Source organism: Anolis carolinensis, chromosome 3 (assembly GCF_035594765.1).
Source record: "Anolis carolinensis isolate JA03-04 chromosome 3, rAnoCar3.1.pri, whole genome shotgun sequence".
Lineage (NCBI taxonomy): Eukaryota > Metazoa > Chordata > Lepidosauria > Squamata > Dactyloidae > Anolis > Anolis carolinensis.
The window spans coordinates 29,442,641-29,466,357 of NC_085843.1; the positions used below are offsets into that span (position 1 = coordinate 29,442,641).

Consider the following 23,717-nt stretch of genomic DNA (forward strand, 5'->3'; position numbering starts at 1 on the left):
TTATCATATGTTACTCCACTTAAATATGGGTTGTATAAAAAATGAAACTTCCTTCATCAAAATGCTAATGAATATTATTATCTCAGTCAATAGGTTAATAACATTTTACAACACATTTATAAAGTTAATGAACTTCTAAAGATATGGCAAGATACTGAACATTGAAAAAATGGAGGACCGAAGAATGGAATAGGGTCACCATAAATTGAAATCAACTTGATGACATACAGCAACAACAAAAATCCCATTCAATTCTTTGTATTTTAAAGAAATCATTCCCACACAATAACTTTTGTGGCACAGCACTAGATGAGCTCTATTACTCTTAAAGTTTGAGCAGATAGTATTTTACTATTTTAAAACTCTTGTTGTGTGTTTTCCAGTCATTTCCCGTTTTTAGCAATCTCATGGAGTTTTCTTCACAAATTTTTTTCAGAGGTGGGTTTGATTTGTCTTTCTCTGAGGCTGAGAGAGAGTGACCTTTGCCAAGGTTCACCCAGTGGATTTCCATGGCTAAGTAGGGTTTGGAACCCGAGTCTCACAGTGTATTAATCCAACACTCAAACCACAACATAACTCTGGATTCTCAGGAATTTCACTTATTCAAACATCCCATTCTTCTCACACATAATAATAATAATAATAATAATAATAATAATAATAATAATAATAATAACAACAATATAATTTTATTACCCGCCTCTCCCTGCAGCTGGAGGATACAGCATCATTAAAACAAGAGATAAAACACTATTAAAAGATATACGACAAAATACACAGTTAAAATGCAAATTAAAATCCATTGATAAGGTGCAGATTAAATTCACAATTTAAAATTATAGAATCATAGAGTTGGAAGAGACCTTGTGAGCCATCCAGTCCAACTCCTTGCCAAAAAGCAGGAAAATCGCATTCAAAGCACCTCCAATAGATGGCCATCCAGCCTCTGCTTAAAAACGTCCAAAGAAGGAGCCTCCACCAGACTCCGGGACAGAGAGTTCCACTGCTGAACAGCTCTCATAGTTAGGAAGTTCTTTCTAATGTTCAGGTGGAATCTCCTTTCCTGCTTCCTCCTCCCTATGACTTCCCCTCACATATTTCTACATGGCCCTCACGTCTCCTCTCAGCCTTCTCTTCTTCAAGCTAAACATGCCCAGCTCTTTAAGCCACTCCTCATAGGGCTTGTTCTCTAGACCCTTAATAATTTTAGTCACTCTCCTCTGGATACTTTCCAGCTCATCTCCCTTAAATTGCGCTGCCCAGAATTAGACACAGTGTGATTCCATATGTGGTCTGACCAAGGCAGAATAGAGGGGGAGCATGACTTCCCTGGATCTAGACACTATATTTCTATTTATCCCATTGGCTTTTTTAGCCATCGCATCACATTGTTGGCTCATGTTTAGCTTATTTATTTATTTATTTCCAACATTTATATCCCACCCTTCTCACCCGAAGGGACTCAGGGCAGCTTACACAATTGGGAACAATTCGATGCCAACACATAGTTAAAATAATAACAATATATAAAACCCATTAAGAACAATTAAATACAATATAAAATATAAGACATATGGTTAAATCCGTTCATCCAAGATCCTCATGCTTTAGCCATAAATCAGTCCAGGTCGTCTTTGTCGTTTATTCATTAAAAGCCTGAGCACATAGCCATGTTTTTAGGGCTCTTCTAAAGCTCAAAAGGGTTGGGGCTTGTCGTATATCTCTGGGAGGGTGTTCTACAGCCAGGGAGCCACCACCGAAAAGGCCCTGTCCCTCATTCCCGTCAGCCGCGCTTGCGAGGCAGGTGGGACTGAGAGCAGGGCCTCACCAGATGACCTTAGGGATCTTCCTGGCTCATAGGAGGAGATACGTTCGGACAAGTAGATTGGCCCAGAATCGTTTAGGGCTTTATAGGTCAAAACCAACACTTTGAATTGGGCTCGGTAGCATATCGACTAATTGGAGCTTCCGGGCCATCTTCAAAGGCAACCCCACGTAGAGAGCATTGCAGTAGTCCAAACTTATTGTCTATGTGGACTCTAACTTGGGCCGGGCTGTGGCGCAGCTGTTGAACAGCTGCCTTAAATCACTCTGACCATGAGGTCATGAGTTCGAGGCCAGCCCGTGGCGGGGTGAGCACCCGTCAATTAAAAATAAAAAATAGCCCCTGCTCGTTGCTGACCTAGCAACCCGAAAGATAGTTGCATCTATCAAGTAGGAGATAAGGTACCACTAAAGTGGGGAGGCAAGATTAACTAATTTACGACCTGGAATGAGGAAGTGAGGAAGTGCCGTCAGTGTGGATGATGAAGCAGCTGCTCCCCCCGTGGCTAGAATCGAACATCCCCTCAGAAGAAGGTTAACTTGCCTCTGCGTGTGTCTCTCAGTCTCTGTTTGATGTGTTTATGGGCATTGAATGTTTGCCCTTTGTGTGTTATAATGTGATCCGCCCTGAGTCCCCTTCGGGGTGAGAAGGGCGGAATATAAATACTGTAAATAAAAATAATAAATAATGTCTTTTTCACACATGCTGCTGTCAAGCCAGGCATTCCCTAATTGATCAGGTATGCATATACATATGCATATACTTTTGGATTACTTCTGTTCATATCCATTAGCATAATAAATCCAGGGTGTCAACTAGTTACAATGTAATTCTCTACATGTCTACTCAGAAGTAATTCTATGGAGTTCAATGGGGCTTGTTCCTGGGTAGATAGTTTAGTCAAAATGTTGCTACTTGCTCTTAATTTCTTCTTCATTCACTTTTTCTGCAACACACCAGAATCAACTTACCTTTAAAATAAGGTTTGCTTTAACTTGCAACTGGTTTTATTTAAACTTGCCATTATTGCTTATAACTAGTTTCCATGGACTAATCAACAAAGGCTTTCATTTACTGATCTATCAACTCAAGGTTGCAACTTTAATACATATAATTGTGACATAGTACCGTAATGATTCTTACCCATGCACAGGACCGGCCCGAGGAAATTCGAAGGGGTACGCAACTTTTTTTTTGCGCCCCCTCCCCTGCGCCGCAGGAGGTGTGGCCAGGACTGGCCCCGCCCCCCGCGCCCTAAGCCCGCCTCCAACGCCGGGCGGCCACGCCTCCCGCGGCACGGGCGGCATGGGAGGCGGGGCCAGGGTGCGCGGCGCGGGAGGCGGGGCCAAACGTGGCCCCGCCTCCTGCGGGGCGCGCCCTGGCGCAGCCAAGCTGCGGCAGGAGTTCTTCCAGGCCGCAGCCTGAAAGAACTCCTGCTGCAGTGGGCGCGCGCCGTGGGAGGCATGGCTGGTCCTGCCTCCCGCGGGGTGCGCCCTGGCGTAGCCAAGCTGCAGCAGGATTTCTTCCAGGCCGCAGCCTGAAAGGACTCCCGCTGCAGCGGGCGCGCACCATGGGAGGCGTGGCCGGTCCCGCCAGAGCTGGCCACGCCTCCACGTCACATGGCCCCGCCTCCGCCAGGTGTGGCCCCGCCTCCCAGGGGTTCAATAGCGCCCCTGGGAAGGTGGCGCCCAACGCGGGGGCGTGGCCAGCGTGCCGTGTTGGGCCGGGCCTGCCCATGCAATACATTGTTGTAAATTTCTGGCTATACAAACAGGTTGACCACTGTTCAGCACAGAACAAGGGACACTTACTGACATTAGGAGGCTTAAGTGTACTCAACCCAATTGAATTGAGGCCTCCAATTTTCATGTACAGCTAATCCTACCACAACCTCCACAGTTGTAATTAATACACAATTCACAGTTATACATGTTCACTGTTAGTTCTTAAACTACACACTAGAGCAGGGCTTCTTAAACTTTCTCCGCTCATGACCCCTTTCTCCCCAAGAAATTTTTATGTGACCTCTTCTATATAGGTATATAAAATAGGTATAAATATCAAACATTTACTGAAAATAAATCAGCATGTGGCCCCTACCCTACTCTCCTTCCGGAAGAGCCTAAAAACCTGGCTCTTCCAAAAGGCCTTCGAGGATTAATCTTTGTAGGTTGATTCATCTGCCCACTCAACAATAGGAAGCCTGGCCATAATTACTTGCACTTTATTGATTATTTTAGCTATGAAACTACCTCTCCCATGTGATGTCTTTCTGCACTTTGGCCCAGATCTGTTTTAGCCTCCCGATTTTAATATTTTATGCAGTATATTGATTTTTATGACTGTTTTACTGACGTTGATGTCTTATCGATGTGAAAAATTGTTTTATTGTTTTATCGCTGTTATTGTATTTTTATGTCGGGCATGGCCCCATGTAAGCCGCTCCAAGTCCCTCCGGGGAGATGGGGCGGGGTATAAAAATAAAGTTGTTGTTATTATTATTATTATTATTATTATTATTATTATTATTATTATGTGCAAGGCTTGCTAAACAGACTAATTTTCCCTTTTTGTGGAGTACAGCGGAAGCATTTTCTGCAGAGTCCACTGTAACTCTGCACGTTGCTGCTAACAGACATTTGTAAATGGGTGGCATTCAGAAAACCTTTACCATTGCCAAATTTTGTGACCCCAATATTAAGCTAAGGGGACTCCATTTGGGGCTGGGACCAATAGTTTAAGAAGAAATGTGTTAGAGAATAAAATGTTGACTGCAAGAAAAAAATGCCAGAATTCCTTTGTTTTGAGCCAAATGAATTTTAATTTATTTAAAATGGCTTACAACAGGAACTAGTTAGTTCGACTGGATAGTATATTACACTTAACATGGCTTCATTTCAGACCTCCCATTGTGTCACCCAGGGACATGAAGGGTCACTGTGTGGCCTTGTAAAAGTCAGTGGTTTGTAGCTCATTGCATAATAAGTACTTGCTGCTCTGGAAGTGCTTTTTAAGGCTTATTGCAAACATTAAAAAAATCAATAAAAATGTACCAAAATGTATAAAACTTATAAATATAAAAACTCAAAATGTAAAGCAAGAGCAGCCCAGAGAACTGAAAAGACTATGTATGTTATAGCCAAATTGCCATCACTGAACATTCCTTTGTCCATTAACAACCTGATGTTATGTCAACTGGTGTAGCTACGCAAAGAAGGACCTCGTGTGTTGTTTGGCAAATACAGAAAGATCCAAGTCTATCACATGTTCTGGCCAAAAAGCACTGGACTTGTTGAAATTATGCATGGGAAGAAAATGGAAGTAAAAGTAGCAAAGTACAGTTGGCGTCTTAGATTTACTTTCGAGGAATCTCTAAATCCTCCAGTTTTACTCTATGATCAGATTACTTTCTAGAGAAGAATTCTCTGATTTTTAAAGTGTTTTTTTATTTTGAATTTTCATACTTTAGTCTTTTCTCCCCACTGTCATGGGGATCCTGCATTCTTAACCCCAACAAATGCAGAAGTGTGACTGTAGTGTCATGATATGCTCTTCCTGTCCTCTGCCAATTATAAATTCTGCATTGTGTGCATCATAGAATCCTAGAAATAGAAGAGACCACGGACCTCACCACATTGAGGTCACCAGTCCAATAGTGGGGGGATTCACCATGGCTTATGGAAAATCAGGTAGGGAGCATGGGGAACCTGTCATTCCATGCCCCGCATTGCCCCTCACATCATCCCACAAAGGGAAGTGTTACTGCTTGGCTTCCTCCCATTATTGTCTATGTAACACGGGAAGCTTTCTGTGTTGCCGGTGCTGCCTCTTGCGACAGTTCAACCTCACTGCAGGCACAGCACCCTTCTGGAAGTTGATCAACATTGTTTGATGGGATCCAGTGGGCTCCATGCCTGAAGAGAGGTTGAACTGTCCTAGGATGGGTAATTTTGCCCCTCTGATGAGGTCATACAATGGCCATCCAGTCTAATCCCCTGTCATGCAGAAACACACAATAAAAGCTGGGTTGCTGAGAGTTTTCTGGGCTGCATTATGGAGCATGGCCATACAGCCCAGAAAACTCACAGCAACCCAGTGATTATGGCCATGAAAGCCTTCAACAACACACAATAAAAAGCACTCCCAACAGATGGCCATCCAGTCTCTGCTTAAAAACCTAGAGAGAAAGATTCAACCACGCTCGGAGGCAACATATGTAACTGCCAAACAACTCTTACCTTCAGGAAGTTCTTTGTAGTTTTTAGGTGGAATTCCCCCTTGTAATTTGAATCCATTGCTCCACATCCTAGTCTCCAGAGCAGAGGAAAGCAAGCTTGCCCTCTTCTCAAAGTGACATCCATTCAAATATTCAAGCATGTCCTCTCTCGGCTTTCCCTTCTCCAGGCTCAGCTCCACTAAGCCATTTCTCGTAGGGTTTGGCTTCTAAGCCTTTAATCATTTCATCCTTCTCTGGACACATTTTAGCTTGTCAATATCCTTCTTGGATTGTGGTGCCCAGAACTGGACACAATGTTATTCCAGGTGAGGTCTGGACAAAACAGAATAGAGTGGTACTATGACCTCCCTCAATTTTGACACTATACCCCTATCAATGCAGCCTAGAATTGCATTGATAGTGTTGCTGTGAGGATACAATATAAGACTGCATGTGTCCTCAGTTTCTTGAAGTGCAAGATGCCAGTATGATAAATAATCATATAAATGTGAGAACAAAAAATGTAGACAGGATAATCAGAAGCAGTACAAAAAGCAGTAACAAAGCACAAAGATTCTAGTGGTTTAGTCATTAATGGGCTTGATTCATAAAGGATTTAGTAATAATACCTGGCACTTACAGTACTTTAGACTTCCAAAGTGCTATACAAACATTCATTAATCCTCTCCACAAAGTTTTCAGCAAAACTGACATCAAGAGACATGAATGTATACTATTTATTTACTCAACAGATGGGAGCAATTATTGATTCCTTTCTATAATCAATCTGTCTCCAATGACACCATAGACATATTTTAGAACTGGCAGAGGTAAAGATTACTACAACACTTTGTAATATAATATTGACATCCGTTTCCAACAGCTGTCAAAAGATGGGCAGAGCTGTCTTGAGCGTGGTCTCAGTCATCAAGCTACATAAAACACATTCCAGATTGTTTGTTTAATGATAGGGGTTAATCCAGCTAACTTCACTAATATTAAAATATTTTTGCTTTTCTGCATGCAACTAAAATAGGCAATAAAATAGATGATTAACAGATGGGAGTGTGCAAGTTTTGGTTTTAGACAGAACTCTTCACCAAGCAGTTCTTTTTCAACAACTCATCTAGTGCAATCTTAAGGAACCATTTCCTTTATTTTCTAGTTTCAGGGGTAAGTGGAATTACTTATAGAGTCAAACAGCAACAACTATACATAAGGGATAGGGTTAAGGACATTGCAGAATGTGCAAATGTCAAAATAAAATAAACCCAGACAATATTTAAGAAAGGGTGTCACAGCCACCTAATGATAACTAGTGGGCATGGTATGCAAACTGACTGCTAAAAGAAGAAATCTGAAAGTCATTGAGTGTTTTGAAGAAAAGTATACTTGTCTAACTAAAACTGTGAAAATGAGAATTCAATACTGCAACATTTTTGTTGAATATTCTGGTTGTGGAGATTTTACATAATATCTGCCTGTGGCATATTTACAAAGTCTCTGTCATAGTAAAATAATCTGTTGGTGTCAAGCTGCTTGTGGCGCTTTCTCACAATCTGCTCCAGTTGGATAGGTATGAATTCAAGCATTCTTAATTTGAGCAGCCTAATTAAAGAACACCCTCCTTCTGGTCTTAATGAGTTGGGGATCAGAAATCAATGCAATCAACCACAAATCACCATAAGGTGTCTCTCTCTTTCTTTCTGATCTTAATGAGATGGGAATCAGAAATCCATGCAATCAACTTCTTCAATGTCCTTGTGTTAAATTACATTTTTCTGGAAACACAGCTCTCTCTCTCTCTCTCTCTCTCTCTCTCTCTCTCTCTCTCTCTCTCTCTACATAATATTTTCAGAACTCATTCCTCATATTGCCTTGATCTCGGTTGCTATAAGGAGGCAACTACATGTTACACTGCACATAGTACTTAAAAAAAAGCATGCTTAACAATGCAATCCTTGTTTTGAAGGAAAGGCAATGGAAGAAGAATCTTTTTTGTGGAAAGAAGTGATGAAAAGATATTCAGAGATAGGACATTCATTTGGCCTCCTCTAAGCTCCATCAAATGCTACTGCCTTTCCCCCCTCTTACTGCTCCATGGTTGTAGGGTTCAGATCTTGATTCAATATACACTTCTCTATATGATGCAGCACAAAAAAAAACTATTATGATGTTATCACACCAAGTCTTTGAAGTGGGCAGCCCCACATTTCTGCCACAGTGCCACCTGAAGAATTTTGGGAAATGTTGTTTAGGGCAGGGCCTTTTGAATTATCAGCTACCGAGGTCCTCACCTTCACAAACTACATTTCCCAGAATTCTGCAGGCAGCTGCCCACTTTAAAGATCTGGTGTGATAACATTTGCATACGCCTCACAAATATCCAGGAGGGTGCGTGTTTTGTGCCCTGTCTGGAAGGGCCCCAAGTTAGCGAAAGATTTTAATGTTGAGGTGAGTGGTTTGAAAATTAGTGTTAAATTCTGGTCTGTGCATAGATTAGCATGGGGCCCCTTTATCTGGAGATCCTGCATTGAACACTTGGTTGTACTCAATGGCTCATGATAGCCTTTCTGACCTCATCACACTAGAGCATGAATCCACTTTAACTCCAGTTCCTGTCTTGTGTAGAATTCTGGGGCTTGTAGTTTAGGGAGGGATATTTAAACTGCTCAGCCAGGCAGGTCCTGGACCTCACTAAACTACAAACTCCAGAATTCTATAGGAGGCAAAAACCGGATTTAGACTGGATTCATGCTCTGGTGTGATGATGCTGTCAGTTACAATTACTTCCTTCTCTTTACTTCTATCATTATGAATTCTGATATTACCTGTGAATAAATCAATGGCCATTCCATAGACAGGGGAAAGTCCCAGGGCCTCCTCAGGGGCCACCTGCTGCCATTTCCCCACCTAGGTATTTACAAAGGTCAGAAATAGCACCATGGTGAAGAGACTAAAGGGGGGGGGTGTCAGGGTTTCTTTTAGGTTCTCCCATGATAAACTAAGCTCTTGCCACTTTTGCCCCACAGAGAAGGGGATTGCTCCTTTTTAAAATAAGAGTTAAGGTACATTACTCACATTGATCCATGGAGAAGCTGACCCAGGTTCTTTGGGTTGATGTTTTGACTAAAATTTCTAGACTTATACCTGAGTATATAAGGCCATGCTGTAGTGCATACCATTGATTTGGTTACTTCACACTTTTTGACCACCAGCAAGAAAGAGAAATAACAGTCATGACACTTCAGAAGGAGAAGAAAGGAAGATGAAGCTATTTGTCCACCCTCAAGATCCTCCATTGCACATTAGAAAGAGGAAGTTGAGCATAGGAACAAACAAAACCGTCATGCCCGAAACATCTGAGATACAATCTAGAAGGTAAACATCAGAGGTGTAGTAATTTTAGTCTTATTTCTGCAAAAGAAGTTCTGTGGCATCTTAGAAAACCTTTATTAAGACATAAGCTTTCATTAGCCCACACAATGAAAAGTTGTTGTCCACAATACGTTTTGCATTTATACAGGACATTAGGACATGAGCTATCAAGAGCTTTGAAGAAATGGCTAAAAACACTGGAAGAGAAATAATATTCCTGGTGAATAACAACCCGAACAAGTTATATAACTACTACTTTTCAGATAAAAAATGTGCTTGGAGAAATATAGATGGGGTGCTAACAGATGAGCCTTGGTAACGCTACAGTCCTGTACCATATCATTAAAATACTTCTGATCAGCTATGCAAAAGGTGTTTTACTCTTCATGAGATCACATTGTTAATGTAGGAAATCTATTGAAATGTGTGTTTAATTTAATTTTAAGCTTTACTATATGGAAGATGTATTCACTAATTAAAGCCTGATGTGTGAAAATTTACAACATTGTATTATCCAGCCCAGGTTGTCAGAATACAGAAAGTCATAATGCCAGAAAAGCATTAAAGTCAGAATTAGGTCTAACAACTGATAAACTAAAGCCATAAATAAATTATTTTGGGGTTGTGTGTGTTGGTACTCTGTTTCAGAGAATTCTATATAACCTGTGAAATGAAACTTATCCAGAAGAGTGACATGTTTACATTTTAGAGCACATTTTCACTCCACATGGGGTAATGGATCTTATTGAAAGTAGATCAGGTGTGGTGTGGGTCATGCAGGTCGAGTATCCCTTGTACAGAATATTTAGAACTGGAAACGTTCTGTATTTTTTTTTTAATTTGGGGATCTTGGAATGCTTATCTATCTATCTATCTATCTTGGAAATGAGACAAGTCTAAACACCAAAGTCATTTTTCTCTCATATACACCTTATACTTGTAGCCTGAAGGCACTTTGATGCACAATATTTGTAATAACTTTGTTCATGTGCATGAAAGAAAGTTTGTCTACACCAAAACATCAAAAAGCAAAGGTGTCACTATCTCATCCTCCCTTGTTGGACAATTTAGGATCCTGGAATATTTCAGATTTCAGAATTCCGGATAAGGAATACTCAACCTGTATATTATAGCCCTACTCCATGCAAGACGACCTATCGGCAAGATACCCTGCTCAAGGTTGTTTCCTTTAAGTTAATATTTCCTTCAGCTAACAATAAAGTGATTGATTTTTTTTTTAAAAAAAACAAACTTGTAAATAGCCAATATTTGATTTCTATCCCAGGAAACATGACACAACCTTCTGTACACAACCATGAACTAATATTATGATACCCATGAGTGAATTAAGATTAGGACAGCCTAGACCATCTGAGACAGTATTTGTAGAAGGCAGATGGCATTCCCAGAACCGTATGACTCTCATCCTGCAGAAGTACATAATGCACTTTATCACTCAAGATAAAAACCTTGTTTTGACTCATATTTCCTCTCTACAATCTGCTCTGCATGGACTTTGTGGCTCCATTTAGACTCTTCCCTCACCCCTTACATCTCTTATTAGCAAACTGCATTAATTCTACAGTATGGATGCAATCCAAATGGGGATTTGAACCCGGATTTCAAGTTCAAATCAACTAGGTCCATTTCTTTTCAAGGTTCAAGTCATTGCTTAATCCTTGTCCGGTGTTGGGTGGGACTTGTATGAGGGAGCAAATCTGACTTTATTTGTGGGTCAGTTCCGGTTAGTACTTGGATCAGGGACTACTAATGAATATCATGTTCTGTAGGCCAAATTTCAGAGGAAGAAACTGGCAAAACTACATCTGAATATTCTTTGTCTAAGAAAATCCTATGAAGTTCATTGAATTGCCATAAATTGACAAGTGAATTGAAGATTGAGGCATGCATACACAGTTATATCTTATGATGGTGTCATCTAAATAATAATAATAATAATTATTATTTTATTTTTATATCCCACCACCAACTCCACTAAGGGACTCAGGGCGTCTTACGAGTGGGACAATGCCCAAAAACAACAAAATTAATCAAGTAAAAACACATTTTAAAAACATAATAAACATATGACAATCTGATTAAACAATTAAACTGTAGATATAAAAACATCATTAAAATAAATCAAAAGCAATCTCAGTAACCAGAACCAGGAATATTGCTGGCAGATCAAAAGTAGGGAGGCCTGGCATGGGTTTATGCAAAAAAAAAAAAAAAAAAAAAAGATTTTAGGGCCAGGGCTGAGTTCAAACTAACAAATGTCTGACATATTCAGAAGATGATGTATGAATGATTTTGAATAGGTGAAAAATGCCCTTCCTTCAAGCAATGATGCAAGTCTAGAAACTGGGAAGCAATGGGGGCAAGCCCCTTGTTTGATGGTAGTGGTTGTCCCCCATTCCTCTCTGCAGACACCCCAACTCCTTCCCTTGTGAAGTCTGCCTTGTGTCATTTATCAGGTAATATCTTTTTGTGAACCATGGCCTTTTAGTTAGGTCCTTCTGTGGCCTTGATGAATTCTGTGCTGCTACTTTTTATTTTGTTTTATGAGGTATTATGATGTGTTTATTTTCCATTAATATTTATTATGCTTTCTTACTTAATTCTGCTCAGTCCTTCTACTGCTTATGCATGTGTATGTATATACCCCCCCCCACACACACACATATATAGAGAGGGGGGGCAGTATGATCATGTCCATCTTTGTTGTTATTAACTGTCATCAGGTGACTTCAGCTTCTGGAGACCCTATAAAGTCCTACTCAGGTCTTGTAGACTTGGGGCCATGGCTTCCTTGATATAATCAATTCACCTGTAATGTGGTCTTTCTGTTTTCCTACTGCCTTCTACCTTAGCAAGCATTGTGGTCTTTTCTAATGGGTCAGGTATTCTCATGATAAGGACAGAGTAGTCATCAGGGCTTCTAGAGATAATGTCTTTTAGTCTTTTTGGTAATCAGTAACGTCCACATGACTGTCCTTGGGTGCCACATTTCAAATGAGGTGATTCTCTTCCTATCAGTTTTCTTCACTGTCCATCTTTAACCATTATACATACATAGTAGTATACAGAGTAGTGTGCATCTACCCATAAATATTATTTAACAACCATGAGAACAGTTGAATTAGAAAACAGCAGTATTAAGCAATATCTTCTTCATTTCACTCATTCTTATCCCTCGGTATATGGTGTTTGTACATCAGTGCCAGTCTGTGAGCCAGGTCATGATAGACTTTCAGCAAAGAAAACAAGAGTTGTAGCCATTGGGCACAAATATGGTACCAGAAACAATATGGTGCTTCCTGATCGGCCTCAGAAGCATTGCCTTAGCCCAGCGTTTCTCAAACGGGGAGTCGGGACCCCTGGAGGGGTAGCAAGGGGGGTTTCAGAGGGGTGGTCAAAGACCATCAGAAAACACATATTTCTGATGGTTTTAGGAACCTAAATCCCTCCAATGTTTCTTGTTGGTCGTGGGGGTTCTGTGTGGGAAGTTTGGCCCAATTTGATCGTTGGTGGGGCTCTTTGATTGTAGGTGAACTATAAATCCCAGCAATTACAACTCCCAAATGTCAAAGTCTATTTTCCCCAAACTCCACCAGTGTTCACATTTCGGCATATTGAGTATTCATGCCAAGTTTGGTCCAGATCCATTATTGCTTGGAATCCACAGTGCTCTCTGGGTGTAGGTGAACTAGAACTCTAAAACTCAAGGTCAATGCCCACCAAACCCTTCCAGTATTTTCTGTTGATCGTGGGAGTTCTGTGTGCCAAGTTTGGTTCAATTCCATTGTTGGTGGAGTCCAGAATGCTTTTTGATTGTAGGTAGGTGATAGTAGGTGAACTATAAATCCCAGCAACTACAACTCCCAAATGACAAAATCATTCCCCCCACCCCCCAAACCCCACCAGTATTCAAATTCGGGCATATTGGGTATTTGTGCCAAATTTGGTTCAGTGAATGAAAATATATCCTGCATATCAGATATGTACACAACAATTTGTAACAGTAGCAAAATGACAGTGATGAAGTAGCAACGTAAATAATATTATGGTTGGAGGTCACCACATGAGGAACTGTATTAAGGGGTCGCAGCATTAGGAAAGTTGAGAACCACTGCCTTAGCCAATCCTATTTTCAGGTTCTTGCAATCAATTTTTTAAGGGAAAAAACTCAGTTTTCTGCCTAGTGCCTAATTTTGAAATTATTCTTTACTATAAGTTAGAACTGCAGCAACTGGAAAAGAGCATAAAGTACAATTAACAGAGAGGCAGGCCATGATGACCAAGCTGGAAGAACAAGTAATGTCGAAGCAGATAGTAACATTTCTCAATAACACCACTCTCTATGCTAGTGGTTCTTAGACATAGTTTCCTGGCTGTTTTGGATGTTAGGTTCCAGAAGCCCCAGCCAGCTTGGACAAGGTTCACCCATCACCTATTCTGGAAGCTAAAGTCTAAAACATCTGGAAAAACCAAAGACTGAAAAACACTGCTTGAGCCATTCCTTGACTCAGAGAGCTATCAATTTGCTAATTTTGCTTTAGAAAGTACCCTGCACATTGATAGCAATATATAAATAATAGCAAAAACTATGTCCTATTCATAGTCTGTACTGGGAGAACCTAAAAGGAGCACCTCCTCCCCAACTCTCTCCATGGTAGACAATGCTTATAATAAAGCCTGCATGCTCGTGGTGTTTTCTAACATTTTGAGTTGCTAAATAAAAACTTCTGTAAATATTAATGTTAAATAGTAGAAAGAAAATGGGCCTCATCTGTTGCATTTGTGGTTACAATTCTAGATATACCAGTACTTTTGTCTCTATAAATGCAGGAAAAGACAGATTGAGTGGCTTGTTTTCAGTTGACTTCAGCTCAGTACTCCTTGAGAGCAGTAAAGAATGAATTTGCCCAATAGCAGCCTATTATTAAGTGCAGCAAGGTCTGTTTTTAGGCCATAAATGTTTGAACTGGAGACTGAAACAGGAAACATGCAGTTGGCTTTCTTTTGCTTCTTTCAAGACTTGCTTCCAGGCAGTTAGTCAGTTATTTGCATGCACCAACTCTTTTAATTTCTAATTTTCTGTGTGAAGCACCATGTTATTATTGCATAGTCTGATACAAAAAAATTTATCGCCTGCTGCAGTAAATATAATTTCTACGTGTATTAGCTAATCTATCTCCGGGGATCTTTTTGTAAATTGGACAATGCCTTTAAAACCTATCTATTCATTTTCCAGTGTTCGGATATATGTATATTTGCTGCAGAGTACGGAAAAGAATTTGCAGCTGTTGAGGCTGTACAGGTTCTCTGAAATGTAATATCCAGATGTTCACAAACTTCTTTCTTTGGAAGTTCCAGCAGTCATAAACTTTAGTTTTGAGTATTTTGATCAATTACACTCTTTTGGAGGCTGCATAATCCTTCAACGTATAAATGAGGCAATTGGCTTAGCACTGCAGAATGAGCAGATGTACTGGGTTAGTATTAGATTCATGCCAGATGAAATGCTTAATTTTAAAATCTGATGCTGCATTTTAGCATGTGAAATTCCTGGCAATGTTAGCAGGAAAAACATTAGTTTTGCCATTCAATAGAAAAATACTTAAGTTGCATAAGAAAAAAAATATTCTGTAGAAAAGCGGACAAAAATATGTGTGGTTTTGGAATGGCGTGTACACATAATTCTCAGGGATTTTTTTTTCTTTTTGTATTACATAGCGTGTGTTTTTTTTCTTATTGGAGATAACTGGTTACAGAAATAGATTTTTATTTCATTATATTTATATTCTACCACTAGCTTTTAATTTAAAAACTCATGTGTTATAGGTAAAGGTTTCCCCCAGACATTAGGTCGAGTCGTGTCCAACTCTGAGAGTTGGTGCTCATCTCCATTTCTAAGCCAAAGAGCCGGCGTTGTCCGTAGACACCTCCAAGGTCATGTAGCTGGCATGATTACATGGAGGGCCATTACCTTCCCTACTCACATTTGCATGTTTCCAAACTGCTAGGTTGGCAGAAGCAGGGGCTAACAGCGGGAGCTCGCCCTGCTCCCTGGATTCAAACCACCAACCTTTCAGTCAGCAAGTTCAGCAGCTCAGCAGTTTAACCCACTGTGCTATCAGGGGCTCCATGCATTATATAAAGTCTAAAATACAAATGGATCAAAGCAGACTATTGGAATAGAGCCTGCTGTTTTCGTTTTCCCTGCTTCCTATAGCACAGGCGTGGGCAAACTTCAGCCCTCCAGGTGTTTTGATTTCAACTCTTACAATTCCTAACCGCCGGTAGGCTGTAAGGAATTGTGGAAATTGAAGTCCAAAACACCTGGAGGGCTGAGGTTTGCCCACGCCTGCCATAGCATGACTCAACAGTGGTGGGCATAGAATAAGGAAGAACCAATTCATTGGCAGCCGAGTCTGATAGAATAGGTTCCCTATCTTTCTACTGTTTCCAGAGTGCCTGATGGAATAGGGGTGATTTTTATCTGCTTCAGTTGAACTAGTGATTCCTTTTAAATGTTGTTAGGCAATGCAAGCTGTTGGATGGGACCAGGTAAATTAAATAAATGTATTATCTCCAGATTAAATAACTACAGTCGTCCTTCTACATTTGCAGTTTTGACTTTTACAGATTTTATTATTCATAGACTTGATTAAGAATGTCCTCTCGGGAAATCACTTGGTCCTCCATTGCAACTATGTGGTCAATGTCCTCTGATCCTATGTTCATCTTCTAGCATAAATTTGCCAAAGAGTCATGCTAGAAGACCTTGCTTAAACCTAGGAGTAGACAACTGAAAGATGTGTATTGTGCATTTGGCATACAGTGACCAATACATCAAGTTGAGGGAGCATATTTAAAGTATATTGTCATTCCTTACACAGCATGACTTACAGACTGAAATATAATAAAGCATTTAAAATAGTACCACAGCACTCATTACACTAAACAATATATGATTAAATTTTTGTTTTGGGAGGAAACAAGTTTATTCTGAAACAAATCCTGAAAATAAGATTTGATCAATAGGACGTTAAATCATTTTGGAGAAAGGCAGAATCTAACTAAATTTAACCAGATATGACAATACAGGAGTCCCTGATGGCACAGCGGATTAAACTGCTGAGCTGCTGAACTTGCTGACCGAAAGGTCAGCAGTTCAAATCCAGGGAGTGAGGTGAGCTCCCACTGTTAGTCCCAGCTTCTGCCAACATAGCAGTTCGAAAAAATGCAAATGTGAGTAAATCACTAAGTGCCACTCCGGCAGGAAGGTAACAGCACTTCATGCAATCATGCCGGCCACATGACCTTGAAGGTGTCAGTTTAGAAATGGAGATCAGCACCAACCCCCAGAGTTGGACACGACTAGACTTAATATCAGCGGAAAACCTTTACTTTTACCTATGGGAATACAATGTTACAGACAATTTGGCTAAATTCTCAAGCACCAGGTGCCCTGTATCCAAGTCCTGCCACTTCCCCCTTCTTGTCCAGCCTCGGCCCATGGGGGAATACCACTCTGAAACATACTTCATTGTGTCCAGTGGAGTAGTATGGTCAAAATATACATCTTCCATCCTTATAATTTAAAATGTTTTCCTTTGTTTACAGGTTTAATACATCATTAAAGGGAAGATTTCAGATATGTATATAGAAAGGTCTCAATGGTGGTCCTTCATAGTGAAGCTGCTGATATTTCTAATATACTATGTAAGTACTTATATAACAAACTCTTCTTACTGTGAATTGTGAAGTTATGCTTCAGTGTGTTGCATTACATATTTTTATGAGCTGAATAACTAAATTAATAGAACTGAATAGACCTGAGGCTCAAAGAAAAGAAGTTAGATTTGACACAATCCAAAACATTACAAAAGTTTGTTTCGTGGTTGGTCTAACTTTAAAATGTCTACAAAACGTTGATAATGAAGACGTTTTCAATTATTTTAGGTTTGTATAATTCTAAGCTTGGATACTGTGTCAATAATTGGCAGTCCTGACTAGAATAGAACCATTGATTCAATAGGGATTTGATAAATTCTATACATACTTACTGGGAACTATGTTCAATTGACTTTAGCAGTGCATTTCTATGTTGACATGTATAAAATAGTACAGCTAGATAAACAGGATTGTACACTTAGATAAACGGAAGCATCACTAGAATTACTACTTTCTTGTTTTCAGTCAAATCCTATAATTTGTGAAACGGGTGGCTGCCGAGAACAAGAGTTTAGAGATCGTGATGGAAACTGTATGTTGTGTGAACAGTGTGGACCTGGAATGGAGCTATCTAAGGTATGCATATTAATATGGATGTTCTGTAAATCATTTGCTTGATGTTATCTATTTTTACTACAAGTATAATTAACGTGAATACTTTCCTCTTATACAGGTAGGCATGTATATTGAGCCATGATTGGTGGTGAACCGACACTTGTAACTGTTTTGAAAATATAACGTTTGCATTGTGACTCACTAGTAAAGTTATTTTTATAGCACGGTGAGGGTTAAGATGTTAAGAAGGGTTTAACATTTTTGAAGTAACAGCTAAGGTTATTTATTTCATTTGAAAGTTAAAATGTGTGGTTCTTATATCCTTAGTTATATTCTGCTCAAGAGGGATTTTTTTAAAATGAATGCTTGTGGTTTCTGGGTGCTTTGAAAAGATTTGCTGAAAAAATCCATGAGCTTAAACGTTGCAGGAGGATTTTAAAACATTATGATCTTTCTTCACTGCTCTGTTTTTTGTTTTTGTTTAAGATAACAATGCTTTTACATAATAGTTTGAATGTCATAACTGCATTTAATCGTTCTTCTATGTGCTGCTTTCATAGTAAGGATTTTTCATGCTAAAGTGCATTCTTTTGTTATCTAGTGCAAAAGTACCATGGAAACAGATTATATGCAAGTTGGCAGGCTTTGATACAAGATTGTTGTTGTTGCAGCCATCAAGTAATTCCCAAATTATGGTGACCCTAAGGTGGGCCTATCACAGAGTTTTCTTGACAATATTTATTCCGAGGAGCTTTGTCAGTCTTCTTCTGAGGCTGAGAGTGTGTGACAATAAAAACAGATTAAAAAAGAGAGAGTGTGTGACCTGTCCAAAGTGGGTTTCTATGATGAAGTGGGAATTATAACTTTGGTTTCCAAATTAATAGTCCAGTTCTCAAACCACAACACTATGCTTCTTCAAGACATTCATATCTTCATATTTTGGGACATGATCAAAAAAAACTTTATCACATGATGCCCATTGGAATGTTCTCCTTTTCACTCCTTTGACTGGCATGTCATTCTGTAATGCTAAATACATCTGTAGGCTTCTCATTTCAAAAATAGTTTTGTATGTGACATTTAAGTGGGGTGAGGTTGGTTGATAATTTTATAGAATAAATAAATCAGATGATGTGCCAAGGATAAGCAATATACCTTGGGGTTTTTTATCGTGTTAGAAGTGACTTGAGAACATACTGCAAGTCGCTTTTGGTGTGAGAGAATTGGCCATCTACAGCAGTGGCTCTCAACCTGGAGTCCCCAGATGTGTTGGACCTTCAACTCCCAGATATCCTAACAGCTGATAAACTGGCAGGGATGTCTGGGAGTTGTGGGCCAAAAACATATGGGGACCCTAGTTTGAGAACCACTGGTCTACAGAGACATTGCCAAGGAGACGCCCAGATGTGTTAGCTGGGAAGCTTCTTTCATGTCCCAGCAAGCTAAAGCTGACAGATGGGAGCTCACCCCATCTCACAGAGTCAGGTCAACAACCCAACCTTCAGGTCAGCAACCCAACCGTCAGGTCAGCAGTTAGGCCGGCAAAAGGGTTTAACCTATTGCGCTACCACAGCTCCATAATATACCTTGATGTTAGAAATCTATAAGCAATTGATAGTAACCATTCAGTCAGACATACTGAAACATCTATTGCTACATCTCATAGATGAATTCTCCATCTATTTAAAGATAAATCATGGGGAATTGCCAGTATGAGGCAAGTTATGGTATACATTAAGATAATAAAGTTTTAATGTTGCAAGGACCACTTGTCACTATAGCATAACAGACTAGTTTCTGCATGTGCCTCTACGTAATAGAATCAATGCAGTTTGATAACACTTTAACTTCCATGGCAGAGAAGGCTAAAGACCTTATAAAAACTAAACAGTTGCCTTTGATGCGTGCTTGAATTTTTTCTGACTTTATTTTTGTGTTCATCATTTTTATAACAATATCCTCTAATGGCACAGTCTTGATTTTTAGAGAATGAAAAACTTGTCACCTAAAGTGGACTTATCAGGGTAACGGCGCTCCATGCAGTCATGCCGGCCACATGATCTTGGAGGTGTTTATGGACAATGCCGTCTTCGGCTTAGAAATGGAGTTGAGCACCAGCCCCCAGAGTCGGACATGACTAGACTTAATGTCAGGGGAAAACCTTTACCTTTACTACCAGGTTACATCTGTCTATATAGGATACAAATATATTAATGATGTGCTCCATATGTTTATGTGTGTTTCTGATTCTCACACTGGAGGTATAAATACATTCTGTATTCATTTCAAATATTCCTTTCTTGGTAAAACCACAATCTAATCACATGTTTTCATTATTATTATTTATTTCTTCAGTTGAATTCATAATTTGAAATAGATTTAAAGTTGTGCATCTTTGAAATCCCAAGGCCCAAGCAGGCTCATGTATACAGGCCCCTCCCACACAGCTGCATAAAATCCACATTGAACTGGATTATTTGGCAGTGTGGACTCAGATAATCCAGTTCAAAGCATATATTGTTGATTACCTGCCTTGATATTCTAGGTTATATGGCTGTGTGGAATGGCCCAAGTCCCCTCTTGGGTGAGAAGGGCAGGATACAAATGCTATAATGCTATAATAAATAAATAAAAATAAATACTACGTAGCCTGGACTTGAACCATACAGCTTTTATAGGTCATAACCAGCACTTTGAATTGCAACCAGTAGCAAACTAGTTACCACTGGGGCTATTTTATATATGATCCCTGTATCCTGTCCCTGTTAACAATCTGGCTGCTGGTCCAATGGCAGCCTGAAATAAAGTGTATTATAGTAATCTTTAGATGATGTAATTTAGGCATCTACTAATGTAGCCAATATCTGACATCTCAGCTAATAGATGCAATTTGCACACAAGTTTTAGCCCCCAGTCACTACACAAGCCAAGGCCTTCAGGTTGACAGGTGAGACCAGGAAACACCCAAACTGCGAGCCTGTATCTTCTCGGGAAGTGTAACCTCATCTAATTCAGGCTAAATCTCTCTCTCAACCATTGTTTTAAATTGGTATTCTGATTCTTAATTTTGATCCACATTCTGTATAGATTAAATTATTTTGATAAGCAATCTTAAGATTTAGGAGGTAGCGGTTCCTTTATCATTCAAAACACTGGAATCTAAACCCTCCTAAAAGCTTTCATATACTCCAAATCCCTCCTCTTTGACTATCATATTTATTGCTTTTCTCATTTCCCATAGTAGGTAATGCTTTTCAGCTCCTGACACCTTAGAGCAGGCACGGGCAAACTTTGGCCCTCCAGGTGTTTTGGACTTCAACTCCCACAATTTCTAACAGCTTACCAACTATTAAGAATTGTGGGAGTTGAAGTCCAAAAACACCTGGAGGGCCAAAGTTTGCCCGTGCCTGCCTTGGAACCATTCTGCACAACCTTGTGACTCTCCAGGTGTTTTGGACTTCAGCTCCCAGGATTCCTGACCATTGGACAAGCTGGCTAGGGCTTCTGGTAGTTGGAGTCCTGCCTTAGAGGAATACTGTTAATTAATAAGCCAAGTGCAAGAGTTATGACCACTGAGAACTAAGTTAGTGAGGCTTTTGGGTGGGAAGGTGGTTCCAGATTTATCTGTCTTCCTAAAAAGGTGAAAACATGCAAATTCATAAATGTGTTCTTCAAAAAACTCTTTTAAAATTGCCAGAGGAGAGAACTGATTGGTGCTAGAACCAAAGAAATGTTGACAGCATAGAGATAACAAGTTACTTGAAAAATACATCTAGACTGAAGTGGAAACATCCGGATTTACAAAAGATATCAAATACTGAACCTTCTGGCTTTTTAATTTTTCTTCTACCATCTCGACATGTGAATGTGTGCATACATGTGTATTATGGCAGTATCACTGCTACATCTATGCTAAAATCCAGGATTCCTCCATTGCTTTCCATTGGGGGCTCGCATTTCTGTTAGACAGAGTGAAAAGACCAGATCTGGTAACTTGAATTAAAATTAATCCTGCTTGAAGCCTCCAAATCTCACTGTTTTATTGCCTTCGTGGAGCTATGAAGTGGAAAGGGGGAGTTAAGCCCTTTTCTCAACTAGTTTGTTTATTTTATTACATTTTGTTTCATGTCCTGCCTTTTAGGATATAAATCCTGCCAAGGATTACTCACATCAGCCTCTGAAGAAAAGCGCATTAATAATTTCTAGAGGACTATTTATATTCTACCCAGTTCCATGTCCTTTACACATAACCTAAGTCATCTTGTTTTCTTTTAACAGAGCAACCCCGCAAGAGTACTCAGGAAACTGGTTTATTGTATGTGCTACTCAAAATATGTCTTCTGTATTTGGCAAGTTTTTCAAAGGAAACTCTTTTGAAGCAATTACTGGATAGCATTTTTTTGTCTCTCGAAATTAGCTCTTTCAAACAACATACTTTGAAAACTGTCTACCCACATTATGTATACTATAGTCTATGTTTTTTAAGAAACAAAATGCTTCTCTTACCTTTAATTCAGCCAGCGTTTTAGGGAAAAATGTGGGAGATGTGACTATTTTTCAAGATGTTTATTTGTGATATCATCATCCCCATTTACCACCATTTGTTAGAACCATGTAAATACAGGTAGTCCTAGCAGTTTACACTCAGGAGAATATAATCTTATGTAGTGTTTTATGGAAGCTTTGATTTTTATTAGCAAAGGGAAACCATAGTGAAGACTGAATGTTAACTTCTGAGTAAAAGCTAACCGTACAGAGAGGGGGGGGGGTTCCCACTCCAGTTTAAACTGATAGGCAAAAATTGAGATAGATTTCTTACCATCTTAATCTGAAGTTATTAGGAATTGGAAATTGGCATGGTTTTCGTAAAGAGACTTTCTGTGTTGGAAATAGCAACCTTCTTCAAGCCTCCACTAGTTATTTTTATGTATATAATTCAGATTGCTTACTGCATTGTATATGAGTGTTTGCAATTTTTATTTAACTCTTTTTGTTGTGGGAGGGGCTGCAGACCATGTGATAAGGGCTGGGTTTGTTCACGACTCAGACTCCATTTTAGAACTTTATGCTTTAGAGGCTTCAGTAGGAACTGTATGCTTTAGACTTCAGTAGCAACAGATATATGCTTTCAGACTCTCAGACTGTACAGACTCCATTGGACTTTCAGACTAGACAGAGACTCTATCAGACTCTCAGAACAGAGAGATGTTTAGACTGTGGACTGTTAAGATTATGAAAAAGATGCCCTGTGTTATCTACACAGAAAAACTACCTCAAATTCTATCTATAACTGGACTGAGAGCAATGTGCCTATATGCTGAATACACAAAGTCTTTGAGTAAACCAACAATCTTACTTCTAAAGAAATCTACTTATTTTTGGCTCTTGATAGCATAATTTAAAGGCCAATATATTTTAATGGAGAGAAGATGTTTTTGGGCAACTAAAAAGAACACTTCTGAAACTCTGCTGTATGTGTATATATGTGTGTGTGTGTGTGTTTGCGCATTGGCATATCTTTGTTCCTAACAGAATAAAGAGACATCTAAGTTTATCAGTCTAACAGTGAGGAACCTGATTGCTTTGCAGGAATGCCATTTTCCCAAAAGGTTATGACTCTGGCAGGTCATGCTTTTTCCAAGAAGTTATGGCATCATTTTCAAAAAGGTTATGATTTCTAACAAGGTCATGCCTTTCCAACGATCATAAAATCTCCTAAAGGTTATTGAGATTACCATTTTCCAAAATTCTGTGATATAAGCCAATAGAAGAACTTTTTGAAAATCACAAAATTCAAAACAATCACAAAAACCATTCAGTTCAACCCTTTGCCATGCAGAAAAATACAATTAAAGCACTCCAGACAGATGGCCATCCAGCCTCAGTTTAACAACCTATAGAGAGGGAGACTGCATTACCTCCCAAGGCAGCATATACCACTGCTTTTTACTGGTTTTATCATCAGGAAGTTCTACCTAGTGATTAGTGAATTGATTGGTC

The 23,717-nt window shown here is 39.5% G+C and overlaps 1 protein-coding gene across 1 annotated transcript in view; it reads left to right on the forward strand.

The window, feature by feature from the left end:
• tnfrsf19 (TNF receptor superfamily member 19) overlaps window positions 1-23,717 on the forward strand; it is a 63,933-nt gene that overhangs the window by 3,707 nt on the left and 36,509 nt on the right. Inside the window, exons 2-3 of the mRNA XM_062974637.1 lie at window positions 17,052-17,150; window positions 17,628-17,738. Of these exons, the coding sequence (XP_062830707.1) occupies window positions 17,085-17,150; window positions 17,628-17,738 (177 nt within the window). The 5' untranslated portion in view covers window positions 17,052-17,084. The remainder of the gene's footprint in view (window positions 1-17,051; window positions 17,151-17,627; window positions 17,739-23,717) is intronic.